Source organism: Xenopus laevis, chromosome 6S (genome assembly GCF_017654675.1).
Source record: "Xenopus laevis strain J_2021 chromosome 6S, Xenopus_laevis_v10.1, whole genome shotgun sequence".
Classification (NCBI taxonomy): Eukaryota; Metazoa; Chordata; class Amphibia; order Anura; family Pipidae; genus Xenopus; species Xenopus laevis.
This window is the reverse complement of record NC_054382.1, coordinates 64,803,594-64,818,603: the sequence shown is the minus strand read 5'-3', so window position 1 is coordinate 64,818,603 and position 15,010 is coordinate 64,803,594. Positions and strand designations below refer to the sequence as shown.

Genomic DNA, 15,010 nt, shown 5'->3' with positions numbered 1-15,010 from the left:
TATAATTTAGTAGTTGGTGTGCCTCTCCAAATGAGCTCATGAAAGCAGAAATGTGGAAATTAGATAACGTTTTATAAGCAGAAGGCACGATATAGGTGTACATACTAACCTCTAAAAGTGATTTAAGCTCCCACGTCTAATTACAAATAATTGTCAGTAACTAGAAATGTCAATCTTAAAGGGCATCAAATCATGGTTGAAGAATTCTAGTAAAGGGTTAATCCCCTCGCAGCATGCACTGTATGCACAAGGTAGAAGAGAGCACTAAGCAGTCCAGTAAGGAGCAGATGGGGGAGGGATTTAGAGCTGGAAAGAGTTGCACTGTTGTTAGCAGCAGTCAGAAAGTGTTGTACTCCGAAGTCACAACTGTCTGGCACGGAGCGGTGGCTACTAATGTGAGAAGGGCACTTGCACTTTCACTCTAACCACTAGCCCCAGCCTGGCACAGACCTCTCCTGTCACACACACGCACACAAACAACTCCTTTGGATTTTTAGCTCCGATCTACCTGGTTCCATGTGCAGCTGCTCGCTAAGGACTAACTACAGATGTGAGCCGGTGAAACAAAGGCTTGGCTGAGGTGTCCAGTAGTTGATTGTATGCTGAGATGGATTAACCCCACCGTGATAAGGAGCCACCCATAGGTTTAACATATAGTTGGATTAGAACACTCTAGCCTGAATTCCACTTAGTACAATGGATCATTTCTACAGTGAGGTGAGTTATTACAGTGTTTATTGTGTTGGATACCTTGCTGGGAATGGGACGTGTTGAGAGCTTTTTATCACGGATTTGCATTTCCCATGTGCCTTTGCTTTCTACGTACCTTGGGATGGTCCCATTGCAGCCTTACATAAAAGCTGAGGGCAGTCAGTCAGTATGAATGGAGCTGCTTGCTGTGGTCACATGGTAGGTGAGCATTTGAGCCTGGTATCCTGTTTGGGCTCAAGCTCACACACTCCTGTCAGGGGGATGGCAAGTGATGCATTCAATGGTGATAGCAGAGCAAATCAGTACTCCCAATTCCCTATTTATAATCGTATCTCTTAGTTTCTGTTGAGATCTGACTTGAGTCAGGAGTAATGAATTTATTAACTAGTGATTTCTCCAAAGGGGAAATGAAAGCACCCCACAGAAACTTAAATCTTAAATCTATAGTCACACGTTACCTTCTCCTCTACCCACCACTATGATACATACAAATTGGGGATTAGTGTTTTATATTGCGGCCTAAACCGTGGTGTATATAATTAACTAAAGAATAATAGTTTTCCTTTTATACAGTGTGGTGTAACTTGTATGATTTCCTTAATAGGAAACCGACGATGATTCTCTAATAATAAAGTGCAGTGGTAATAAGTGAATAACCCAAAATTAATTATAAACTTAAGAAGTACAATTTAATTATTGCTTATTATACAAGTTCATCCCCAAATTCATCCGTATAAAGTGCAGTGCAATAAATACGCATATAATAAAAATCCCCAATTAAAAATACAAATGGTAGTAGAAGAATAAATATATCAATGTGACCAGCACCAATATGAGATATATGAGATACAACTACCACTTGCTCCAGTTCATGAAAATAGATTGGAAATGGAAAAGAAAGAGAGGTGAAGTTGTCCCAAAGTTAAACCACCTGTATTTTTTCTATCAAGGGACATCACAAAGCAAAGGCAGGCAGGATAACCATGACTGTGGTCTCAAATGTTAACACTAATCTATGCTAGAATGAGACTGTCTAAGGCTACAAAAACACAAATCAGGGCCCCTTGTAAATTCAGTGCAGTAAGGACAAGGATTAGAGCTGAGCAATAGGTTATAAAAAAAGCCCCCCCACAAGACTGGTTACAAGACCGACTGGGCATGAGGAAACTGTCACTACAAACATTTTGTGCACTTTTCTTGGGAGTATCCTGCAAAGTTAATTCCTGTTGCTTTTCCTGTTTTTTCCCCTCATGCAACAAAGAAATGACACCACTTTTGCTCTAGGGAGGATGTAATAAAATTTGCTAATGCAAATACTTATGTACATAAAGCATTTTTGACTGGCGGCCCTTCAACTGTTGATGAACTAGTCATTCCACCACACAGCTTTTAGGCAATCTGGGAATTGTAGTTTGACAACAGCTAGAGGGGCCACAGGTTGGACATACAGTACAGTATTTGTTTTGCATGGTCATTTTCAAGTCTTTCTGATTACATACCACCACTTGTTCCTGCTTTAGTCATGCTACTTATTACTTGTTTATTGTGGTTCAAGTAATAATTTCTGGTTTTGCGTGACAGTGCTTCCTCCATTTGGACTAGCAATAATTGATTGCTGTTGTGTACATACACAAATATGCAAATGCATTATGTACACAATAACACACACGTTTGCTGTGTCTAAAACAAGGACATGGCACTATGCCTAATCTCACACAGAGAGGTCTGGTATTTCCTTTGAACAACATTTGGTTTTCCTGTGAGGGGTACCTTGGTGGCTGAAAGCTGCGTATGGGATCTGTTTCAGACCATGCAGTAAGATGATCCATGTTTAGCAAAAAAAAAAAAACTGAATGGCTGGAAGAGAAGATGATTTTCCCCCTTTTGTTGCTGTACCTTACACTCTGCATCCAGATAGAACACTCAGCGTGAGTCCAGGTCAGAACTTATAGTGAGAAAAGGATCAGATGAAAGTTACCTCATTTACTTAGAACAGTTCTTTCAGAATCTCTACAGAATGCCATAGAACTGAGAGCTCTGGTCTAGAGCAGTAGTAAATTTCAGTTCCATGGGGCTAGTAATTGCTATGGTCAGATGATTTCATGCTTTTCATGCTGTACAGAGATAATTACATTCCCATGACTTAGAGAGGGTGCAAACTGTTAGATATTCCACAGAATTTTGGAGCAAATACGACTGGCCCGGTCTGGTACATACTGTATGAAAGTGTTTTTCACACAGCAAGCAAAGCAACTGTACTTGTGACCAGAGGCAACTGGAGCATCACATTTGGGATCGTAGGCCTTTTTCTTATTCTGCACATCTTCTAAAGACCCTCTTGCAAATTATATCTATGTAGCAGGGTGTTGACTAATAAAAATAAGAGAATTAAAGACATCTGTTATAATAAGTTATAGGCAAGTTGAAGCCCTCACTATTTTGTACTACAACTCTATGTATTCACATTGAATGCTATCGAGAGTGGTGTTGGTTGTAGTTCAACAAAATCTTGATGGCGTCCACCTCACCATCACTGTTTTATAGCAAAGCAAACAAATTGACAGTATATGTAAAATGAAAACAGTCTGATTGCTTGCGTTGGGAAGTCCCTTTGAGGGAATTACCATTTCAAAGTGACCGGTGGAGCAACCCATCATGGCAGAACACATTTATGCACACAGGCATGAGGTATGATTATTTTTCATGCATTTGGGGGAGCAGCAGATCCCCCCACATGCCTTGACTATTAAAGTCATTGGTACTTGAATGAAAATCTTTCTTTTAGATAAATCTTTCTTTTTTTCTTTAATATAAATCTGGAGATATTTGATTCTAGAATACTTTGCTGTTGCTTCATTTTTTTTTTAAATCTATGTTCAGCATAATGTTTATGTAACACCCTACAGTTTAAAAGAGTCCCCTCAAGTGCAGTTTCAGGTTGTCCTTCTTATATATAAAAGCTAGTGAATATGTCAAACATATTTACTCTGGGGGCTGAAAACTCTTTATATTTCTTTACATTGCATTCTTTAAATTATGTAACACCCTACAGTTTAAAAGAGTCCCCTCAAGTGCAGTTTCAGGTTGTCCTTCTTATATATAAAAGCTAGTGAATATGTCAAACATATTTACTCTGGGGGCTGAAAACTCTTTATATTTCTTTACATTGGTGTAAAAGGGATGCTTTTATGTTATTTCCATTGGTGTTATATTTGTAAGTTATTTTGTTATACTAGAACAGAGCTGTCAAGTTGAGGCCTAGGAACTGTATGTGACCTTCAAAGTCATTTTTATAACATCAGCCCTTCTACTGTTTACCTGGGGGAGAATATCCCCGTTTTTAGGATTAGCTTATTCTACTTTTATTTTACAACAAAATAGTACATGGATGAATATGTTGTCGGTGAAGCTGAATTAAACTCTCCCGGGTGCCTGAGGCATGCAAAACAAGGGTTGAATACCCAACAGATATAGCTAATTTTTTGCATGTATGGAATAGCATATAAAATAAGTTAAAGGGATACTGTCATGGGAAAAATTTTTTTTTTCCAAAATGAATCAGTTAATAGTGCTGCTCCAGCAGAATTTTGCACTGAAATCCATTTCTCTAAAGAGCAAACAGATGTTGACATATTGTCAATTTCCCAGCTGTCCCAAGTCATGTGACTTGTGCTCTGATAAACTTCAATCACTCTTTACTGCTGTACTGCAAGTTGGAATGATATCACCCCCTCCCTTCCCCCCCCCCCCCCCAGCAGCCAAACAAAAGAACAATGGGAAGGTAACCAGATAACAGCTCCCTAACACGAGATAACAGTTGCCTGGTAGATCTAAGAACAACACTCAATAGTAAAAACCCATGTCCCACTGAGACTCCTTCAGTTACATTGATAAGGAAAAACAGCAGCCTGCCAGAAAGCATTTCTCTCCTAAAGTACAGGCACAAATCACATGACCAGGGGCAGCTGGGAAATTAACAAAATGTCTAGCCCCATGTCAGATTTCAAAATTGAATATAAAAAAATCTGTTTGCTCTTTTGATAAATGGATTTCAGTGCAAAAGTCTGCTGGAGTAGCACTATTAACTTATGCATTTTGAAAAAAAAACATATTTTCCGATGACAGGATCCCTTTAAAGGAAAACTATACCCCAAAAAGAGCAACAGATAGTTTATATCATATTAAGTGGCATATTAAAAAACTTACCAAACTGAGATATATATTTAAGTTAACATTGTCCTTTTACATCTCTTTTACATCTTGCCTTGAACCCCCATTTCGTGATAGTCTGTGTGCTGCCTCAGAGATAACCTGACCAGAAATACTACAACTCTAACTGTAACAGGAAGAAGTGTTGAAGCAAAAGTCAAAACTCTGTCTGTTAATTGGCTCACGTGACCTAACAATTGTAGTTTGTTTGATTTGTTTGTGTGCACAGTGAATCATACAATCCCAGGGGGCGGGCCTTATTTTTTAAAATGGCAATTTTTTATTTATGATTACACAATGGCACATACTAATAGAAAAGTATATAATTATGAAAATGGTTTGTTTACATGAAGCAGGGTTTTACATATGAGCTGTTTTATGCAATATCTTTTTATATAGACCTACGTTGTTTGGGGGGTATAGTTTTCCTTTAAGGTGGTGGCTGTAAAATAATGGATTTAAAATAATTATATATTTTTTTGCCCCAGCCCTTCCATCACTAAGAAAAGCCAAGTTCAAAATATTCTGTTTATTGGAGTAGAATGGGAGTTGCCATAATGCTTGTTAAGACCAGGGTCTGGTGTGCCCTCAGTAACACCTTTCACTATAACAATGACATTGGCACTGGCACTATAGAATTGCAATTGGAAAAACATTTGCTACAGTGCACTTATGTTGGTGCCAACCTCTACTTTGCAAAACTTTGCCACTCTGATGTGGTGTCTTTATTTTATTACTTTGATTTGGGTTTACATATTTTGGCACAGTGTGCGAATGACTGCACATTTATATATAACTTCTAAGGGTGTTTTTTTTTCCTAGATGGTCACAAAAACTGTGAAGAGTAATGTAAATGTAAGCAGATTTGTTTTCAGATCAAAGGACAAAAACTGGCTAGTTTAGCAATCTTTGTTATTTTGCACTTTTATTTCCAAGTGTTTCTTTCTTTGAAAATGGAAATGCAAAGGCCCAGGATGTAGACATTTACTAGTCATCATTTTCTTTATACAAAGTTATACATGCTGTACACTACTATGCAGTGCTAAAAACTGCTAATAATGCAGAAGGTTTGGCAATTTTTTTAGTTTATTATTAGAGGTAAAGACAATCGGCCAGATCTTAGTTGGCCAAACACGTATGGGACTATCTTTCTTTTGTTTGTAAGAAGGGTGGTCCCTGCATTGTAGATGTGCCTGATAAACCTGCTGAAATATATCAATTGCTGGCTATGCACGGGCCGATAAAAGCTGCCGACAGACCATGTCCGCAGCTTATTGGCCCATGTGTGGGGCCCTCCGACGGGCTTCCCCGTTCAACATCTGGCCGGAATTTGGCCAGAAGTCGATCGGGGAGGGCTAAAAATGTAGTTGGATTGAGGACCCATCTCTTCGTTGATGCAGTCCCTCGATCTGACTGCATATTGCCTGCATTAGAATTTGATCGTTGGGCCCTAGGCGTATTTCTGTGTATGACCACCTTTTTTTTGTAAGGTCTGGCTAATCAGTTTGGTGAAATTAAGGTTGATCAGCCATGCAGCTAAGTAGAAGGACACTCATGTACTGAAGGTTGATTAAAGTTAATGTGTATAGAAATATATTTGGTAAATGTTTCTCTCTCAAGATTGATATGTTAATTACCTTTGCTCAGGAAGAATTAAAGGCAAGGGCGCAAAAATATATATAGCCCTTCTCTCTGCCTGCGGATTTTATGGCTATGGGCACAGGCTGTTGGCTCTGGCTGTTGTCAGCCGGCATATCTTTGCAGGCTGGGAAAAGCAGATCTGCTCCTTGCCCCTGCTCCATTGATTTGAATCTGATCAGCCTGTGTGCAGTCACACACAGCAGAGCTGAAGCTGAGGTCAGTATTTATCTCTGCCTGTGTGTGACTGCAGCTCCCATAGGTATTAAAAAGAGATGTACAAAAAAACAGATTTTACTGTAGAGAAAGAACATAAATGAACATAACATAAATACATATACAAATATAGGACAAACAATTTGCTGAATCATCTCCTCCAGACCAAATCAGCAGCTTCCAACAGCATACTGGACTGAATTTGGCTAAACATCAGGCAGATATTTATAAGGCAGGTTTAAAAATCCTGTCAGGTAGGCATAAGGATCCGACCTTAGTTAGTAAATGTTTATTACTTCACACAAAGGTTGATAAAATACACATGTCCATCGAAACTTTAATGTCTATACAGGTATGGGATCAGTTATCTGGAAACCCATTATCCAGAAAGCTCCAAATTACGGGAATGCCATCTCCATTATAATGGAGTATATAGGAGACGGTCTTTCGGAGCTTTCTGGATAACGGATTTCCAGATAACGGATCTCATACCTGCATATATATATATATATAGGTATAGGATCCTTTATCCGGAAACCCGATATCCAGAAAGCTCCGAATTACGGAATGGCTGTCTCCCGTAGATTTTATCCAAATAATCCAAATTATTTGTAATAATAATAAGTGTAATAATAAAACAGTAGCTTGTACTTGATCCAAACTAAGATATAATTAATCCTTATTGGAAGCAAAACCAGCCTACTGGGTTTATTTAATGTTTAAATGAATTTCTAGTAGATTTAAGGCATGAAGACCCAAATTACAGAAAGATCCGTTATCTGGAAAACCCCAGATCCCGAGCATTCTGGATAACAGGTCCCATACCTGTGTATATATATATATATAAATAAATAAATATATATATATATATATATATATATATATATATATATATATATATATAGCAAACCAGTGCCTTGTACTACATTGTAAATGTATAAAACCATGTTGGTTCCAAAGCAATGCTCTGATTTTAATACATGTATGGGATCCGTTATCTGGAATCCCATTATCCGAAAAGCTCATAGACCCAATTTTAATTAAATAATTAAACATGTTAAAACATATTCCATTTTCATCTGTAATAACAAAATAATATCTTGTACTTGATCCCAATTAAGATATAATTAATCCTTATTGGTGGAAAACAATCCTATTGGATTAATTTTATGTTTAAATGACTTTTAGCAGATTTAAAGGGGACCCGTCACCCAAAAAAATTATTCAAAATCCTATTTTATCAGATTAGTCAAGGATAATGAACTTTAATTACACTATATAAATTATTTGAATATTGTTTCCTTCAGTCTGGGATTTCAAAATTACAGCAAGCAGGCAGCAGCCATTTTGTGGACACTGTTATTAAGACAAGCCTTGCATCATCTCAGAATTTTGTTTTTGCACCAGAATGGGGGACCCAATGTCCATCCCCATGCCCTGGCCACACAGTTATATGGTAAAGAGAACGGGGGAATGTGTGGGGAGCAGTGACATCTAAGAAGTGCTGAATTGAAAGTGAAAGTAATTGTCTGCCCCGCCTCTATGCCACGGGCATAGAGGAGGGGCAGACAATATTTGATTGACAGCTGAGATTTTTAAATCAGCTTACAACAGCTATGAATGCTTAAATAAAATATAGAAATTGGATTTCATGTTTAATTTGAAAAGGACTTTTATTATACAGATTTTTGTGTCTGGGTGACAGGTCCACTTTAAGGCATAAAATTACAGAAGGACCCCTTATCGGAAAACCCCTGGAATAACAGGTCCCATACGTGTACAAGGTTGTAATGTTTTAGTAGATTTAAGGTATGGTGATTCAAGTTATGGAAAAAAAAATATATATATATATATAATCTCCCATATATAGTGTTTATGAGGCTGCCATTAAGTTTTGCATTCCTGCTAAATCCTTAGGCTAAATGAACCCTGCTTTCTGTTAAATTCATATAGAATGCTTATCTTTTTAGCTATCCCTTTTATGGAAATGCATAACCTGACTGATGTTTGCTTAGTATTCTGTTGTGCAGGTGAGAGCAGTGCATGCTGTTATTTTAATGCATATCAAGCCAAAATAGTCTATGAACTCTTTTATTCAATAGTCAGACACTTTGTATGTAGGTCAGAAAGCACATTTGTTCAAAAGAAACTGTTTAGTCACAGAATCACCTTGCTGTTTTTTCCAAACAAGTTGACTTAGAACGAATTAGTAATGATTAACTCATTGGCGTGATGTTGAGCAATGGAGCATGCCGCCAGCTTGTAGTGAAACTCAGCCTGTTGGTTCTTGCTTTTATTTAAAAATTCTGACATCACATATTACGAATGCAAATCAGCTAACTACTACCTGTACTACTCATCTCACTTTAGCAAACACACCGGGAAATGCTAGAGGCACGCACTCTTGCTTTATTGCTTTATTGCTTGAAGCTTTGTTGATCTTATGCATCTTAAAGGAACAGTTCAGTGAAAAATAAAAACTGGGTGAATGTTTCCAATATAATTAGTTAGCCACAAATGTAATCTACTGTATATAGTCTGTATCAGTGGAAACCAAGAGTGTTCTAGCTATAATGTTAGAAATCCAGTCACTCACTTTATTACCTTTGTGTCTAACTATAGTAAAAACATTATTTATTTTGCACAGCCTACCTATTTACCCAGTTTTTATTTCTATACTAAATAATTCCTTTAATGTTCACCAGTTAAAGGTCAGCATTCTTTTCAGCCCTGGGTTTAAACTTGTACTTTTTGAATGAGATGAATTAAACAATATGCAGGTTCTTATTCACTCAGAGTTTTTTTGTTTTACTTATACATAGTAGATAAGGTTGAAAAAAAGAGACATATTCACCAAGTTCAACCTTTTTATCAAAGTGAAACCTGCATAACTACTTAGATGAGGAAATGTAATAAACATTTTTACAGATGCCAGGTCAATGTGCATTCCAGCGAGTACAAGGAGATTGTGCTGGAGAAGTCTGATTCGGTAACAGTGTAGCTAGTATATAACATTTTGTTATACTACACATTTTTCTAAAAAATGGAATGGAATCAGAATTATTCAGCGTGATCTCCTTGCGCTGGCTGGAATGCTAGGAAGCGCACACAGTGACATGGCATCTGTAAAAATAACCGCCTACTGTTTTTTTATCGGTCGGCGGGCAGGTCAGGCAGAAGAGACGACCGCTGTCCGCAAAGGTTTTCTGCACATGTGAACTGAGCAGATGTGTGGGGGAATACATTGAGCGGCAAGGTAACGGCTATTAAATGGGTAACAAAAAAAAATATATATAAAAATATAATTCCCCAAAGCCTAAGAAAGATTATAGATTTTGACCATAGATCCCCTTTAACTTATTGGGTCCCAACAAGACTTGGGTTTCAGTTTGATTATTTTTCTGTCAATCAAGAGCTAAAGTAGAAAATGCAGTGGCTACTAAACTGTAAAAGATACTTGTAGAAGGGATTTTTTAAAATTGTTTTGATGATATTAACGTGTGTTTTCCCTGTTACAGATATGGGATATGTCATCCAGAATGCTTAGGGCCTGGGGCATTCTGGATAAGGGATCTTTCTATAATTTGGATCTCCATGTCTTATGTCCACTGGAAAATCATCAACATTAAATAAACCCAATAGGCTGGTTTTGCTTCCAATAAGGATTAATTATAACTTAGATTGTAGCAAGTACAAGGTACTGTTTTATTATTACAGAGAAAAAGGAAATCACTTTAAAATATTTGGATAAAATGGAGTCTATGGGAGAAGGCCTTTCCGTAATTTATGGATGAGGGGTTTCCGGATAAATGCACAAAGTGCATTTTCATTGCAAAATTAGCTGTGTGTGCAATAACTGACAGAACCTGTAAAATGCAAGCGAGTGACCTGTTTGCCATTAGCCTTATGGTAGGAATTCTTGATATGCATTTGCTTGCTTACCCTATTTCTGAAATATAGGGTATAGCATAGTGAATTAAACTTTGAACACAGCAAATTTTAACATGTTACATTCTACATGTTATTCGTCACTGCCTGATATTCAAAGTCAAAGTAAACTTTATTGTCATCTCAGCAGTATACGAATTTACAGTAAGACGAGGCGACGTGGCTCCAGCTAGTGCATATCACAAAATGGCACTTAAAAATACACAATAAATATGTAAACATGAAATGTGCTTTATATAGTCAGAAATTTGATATATACATGTGTAAACCTTTAGAATTGTGCAAATAAATTAACAGTTCACAAAGTGGCTCCATTGTTGAATAAAGGCTCTATACAACCTGTGCATTTTCCCATTGCAAAACAGTTATGGATGGGGAATTCTTGGCTTGCTTAGAGGTTTACATTTCATTTTTAACATAAAATGCTCAGCTTGCCAATGCTCATATTTCCAAAGACATATTGAAATATCATATATCCCAGCCAGCATATCCATTCCTGGGCATTTCATACAACATTTCACATTCATCTATGTTAGGTTCTAATTTCATGAACTAATTTCATTTGAGGGGAAGGTTTGTACCCTTTTAGAAGCGAAAGCACAAGATATATGATTACATTAAAACAACTATAAAATCTCAGTGCTGTAGAACTGATTACTGATCAGTACAGATCCTTAAAGGGGACCCGTCACCCAAAAAAAATATTCAAAATCCTATTTTATCACATCAGTCAAGCAAAATGAACTTTAATTACACTATATAAATTATTTTAATCTTGTTTCCTTTAGTCTGGGAATTCAAAATGATAGCAAGCAGGCAGCAGCCATTTTGTGGCCACTGTTATTAAGACAAGCCTTGCATCATCTCAGAATCTTGTTTGTGCACCAGAATGGGACCCGATGTCCATTTCTATGCACTGGCTACACATTTTAATGTTAAAGAGAAGAGGGGAATGTGGGGAGAACAGTGACATCTAGGAAGTGCTGAATGGAAAGTGAAAGTAATTGCCTGCCCCGCCTCTATGCCCATGGCATAGAGGAGGGGCAGACAATATTTGATTGACAGCTGAGATTTTTAAATGAGCTTACAACGGCCATGAATGCTTTAATAAAAAATAGAAATTGGATTTCATGTTTAATTTGAAAAGGACTTTTATTATACAGATTTTTGTGTCTGGGTGACAGGTCCACTTTAAAGGACAAAACTCTGAGGACCCCCATCATTATCCTATTCATTGAGACTGAAAGTGAGCTAATAGCTGAAGAGTTAGCACTTCAACAGCCAAGTTATGACAGCCTGCACTGTTAGGGGGGTCTAAAAACAGAACACTCTGAAAAGTACACAGACGTTTGTTACTTGGAGTTCATTATAAAATAGTTCTACAACTGTGCAATTCCAACGATACTATCCAGCTGTACTATACTATACTATCCCACTATACTGTCCAGCTGTTATTGGTTATACAACCAATGCTGAATTCAAGATCCAGCCAATGGATTTTTAAAAGTGTTCTAAAGAAAATGTTTGGAACCTTAGACTTAAGGGGTCATTTACTGACACCCTATATAGAATTGCACTAAGAGAAGCAAATAAGCTACACTTACTACTCTTTTAAAAGACACTTGCATCCATGATCTGGCTGCGTTCTGCTAATTGCATTGGATAAAAAAATGATTGAGGTGCAAAGCACAGCACCTGTGGGCACAATGCAGCTCTGTCCTTAGCCCCTGCCATTGGTTTATTGCTTTGCTCATATCTTTATTAAATTCTCCCATTTGTATGAAGAATCCTTTTTATACAGAACCTCTTGTATTCAAGCAGCAACATTAAACAAGTCAGGACTTTAAGTTACCATCCCCATTAACTCCTAATCCCCGCTGACTCCTTCCTAATCCCTGATTTAATACCCATTAGCCATTTGTGGTGTATTTTTCATCTCGCCAGGACCATTTAGAAGAATACCGCTGGGAAATGCCACGTTCTGTGTATTTTTTTTATCCATCACATAGGCAAATGGATTAAGGATTGGCTACAGTGGAAGCTATTAATTAATATCATGCATTATATGTGTGCTAGTGCCTTCAACCTGACTTTTATATTATTTCTGGTATATAGAAATGCAATACAAAGGTCCTGCTTTGTCTATTATATGTATAGTTTCTAGTGTTCGATATACTGTTATAAATGATCAATGAAAAATATTGGCCATTTTGATGAACTATTATTCATAAAAAAAACATATAAATAACTCTTCTCTTGTAAGTACCAGTTACTAAGGAGTTTTAATTTTCATGCCAAAGCAATACTATATGGCATAGGGCCCTACACCCCACTCCATTCCTATGGCAGAATTGCCTCTATTTCTCAGTCTGCACAAACTCCCCACTGCCCACTTGCTGCCCCCCTACTGCTCTCCACTTGCTCCTTCCCTCTGTCACTTAACCCTTTTATTGTGCCTTCTCACTACCAGTTCCATAGACATGTGCCTCTTCAGCCTACTTATAGTTTTGGCCATGCAAACATTTATAAATATATATAACCAAATCCATGTGTTGTTAATGCCTTATTAAGAAACAGCATAAATGATAATGTCACCAATAGTATTCATATTAAATATGCCACCTGTTTATATATATGTTTATATTTTTTTATATAGTTTATTATATATTAATTTTAATATTTGTTTCAGAAAATTTGGCTACTGCACCAGCGTCATTGCCTATAACAACCAATCAGATCTTTGCATTTTCTAACTTGTAGTGGACAAAACTTAATTACTAACCGGTTGCTATGAGCACTTACGCAGTTTAGCACTCATATTAGTAAATCAGCCACAGGGTATTTTAGATAAGTGACAAGTTACATAAAAAGAGCTAGGTTCATAAGATATTGCTTTCTAGGAGGAGTTCCAAGAGACTTTTTATTTGGCTTTATTTGGCTTTTTTTCCCCTCGCTTATCAAGAGGCATTTGAGATTTAAAGAACTGTCAGTGAGGGAGTCCAGTAGAAAGATCTACAAACTTATTCTTCCCTGAATTGCTGTTTGGGGAAGGTGTGCAGCATTTACATTGGGTGAATCATACTGGTAAATCACAATTCATTTGTACTCTTGAAACTCACTTAGTAGATTTAAATGATGTAATTGTGTCAGATCTAGAGCTGAAATGGTCGGGAGTCAGCAAAAATGTGATTTTCTATGATTCGTCATCACAACCTGAAACTAAGATCAGTATCTCCGTGTTTAACAGGTATGAACAGGGAGAGTCCCCACTGTCACTGGCTCATGTAAATGTTGTTTTTATCTAGTACTTCTCCCAGTTGGGATAGTTCTTACAGGAGCCTAACATGTAACTAATCCAGAACAGAAATAACTCATTGAAAGGGCAGTGTTTCTGAGCACTGCAAGTCTAGCATAAGAATCAGTTCATTATGCTTAGGCAGGAACTATTCTGTGAAGTTTTGGCAAGGGTGTTTCAAGTTTTTTTCATAATTTGAGCTGAGTGGACAATAGGTTATTTATACTTTTTGTTAGGGGCTGTTATGTTTTCATAAACAAAAAAGGAGTCATAGATGGTTTCTAGCAGATTTGGATGAGATTTTGGTATTTCCTATTTTTGTTTAAATATACAAAAATAGTTCATTAAGTACATTCTTTTCTGGCAGAATAGTGAATTATGCTAAATAGAGAAAGGTCTCAGTACACAGTAGGCTTGTAAAAGTCAGAGAGTCATCCTGTTATGTGCTACAACTCCCGAAACCTCCGAGAGCACTGCTATGAATTACATGGGTTTGTCTTTCTGGGAAAGTAACCTGGTGAACATGATTGTGGCTGTTAGGGTTATCAGAAGAGTGCTAGTGAGGATAAGGGCCCCTGGGAGGTCAGCATTCCCTTGAGATTTGTGTTCCTGCAATGCTAATCAGTGGTTTACAAACCATAGGGCAGGCCCCAGCTCAAAGGCACTATTAGGGATTGTGTCGATGAGACACTAAAAAACGACTTTTTAAAATATAAGTGTACATTAAAAGTTACCTATAGGTCATGCTTAGAGGTTTGTTTTTGTAAATAATTGTTAATTGAAGTTCCTAAACTTGACTGTTTTTCCAACCTGACTGTCCCACCTCAGCCTGTCAGTTAAAGTTTCTAATGCTAACGGGCTCCTGCTACACAAATATGGCAGGCTCCTCATAGACTAAACAGGGAGTCAGATAGGTAATTTAAAAGCATTGGGCAAATACTTTATGGCAAAATTAAAAGTAGCATGCAAAGTCAATTTTATGATAGATGTAAA

General features: G+C 37.2%; 1 protein-coding gene across 1 annotated transcript in view; it reads left to right on the top strand.

The window, feature by feature from the left end:
- The first annotated feature begins 315 nt into the window (after positions 1-315).
- LOC108720044 (unconventional myosin-X) overlaps positions 316-15,010 on the top strand; it is a 137,125-nt gene continuing 122,430 nt past the window's right edge. Inside the window, exon 1 of the mRNA XM_018269415.2 lies at positions 316-717. Coding sequence (XP_018124904.1) covers positions 697-717 — 21 coding nt within the window. The 5' untranslated portion in view covers positions 316-696. The remainder of the gene's footprint in view (positions 718-15,010) is intronic.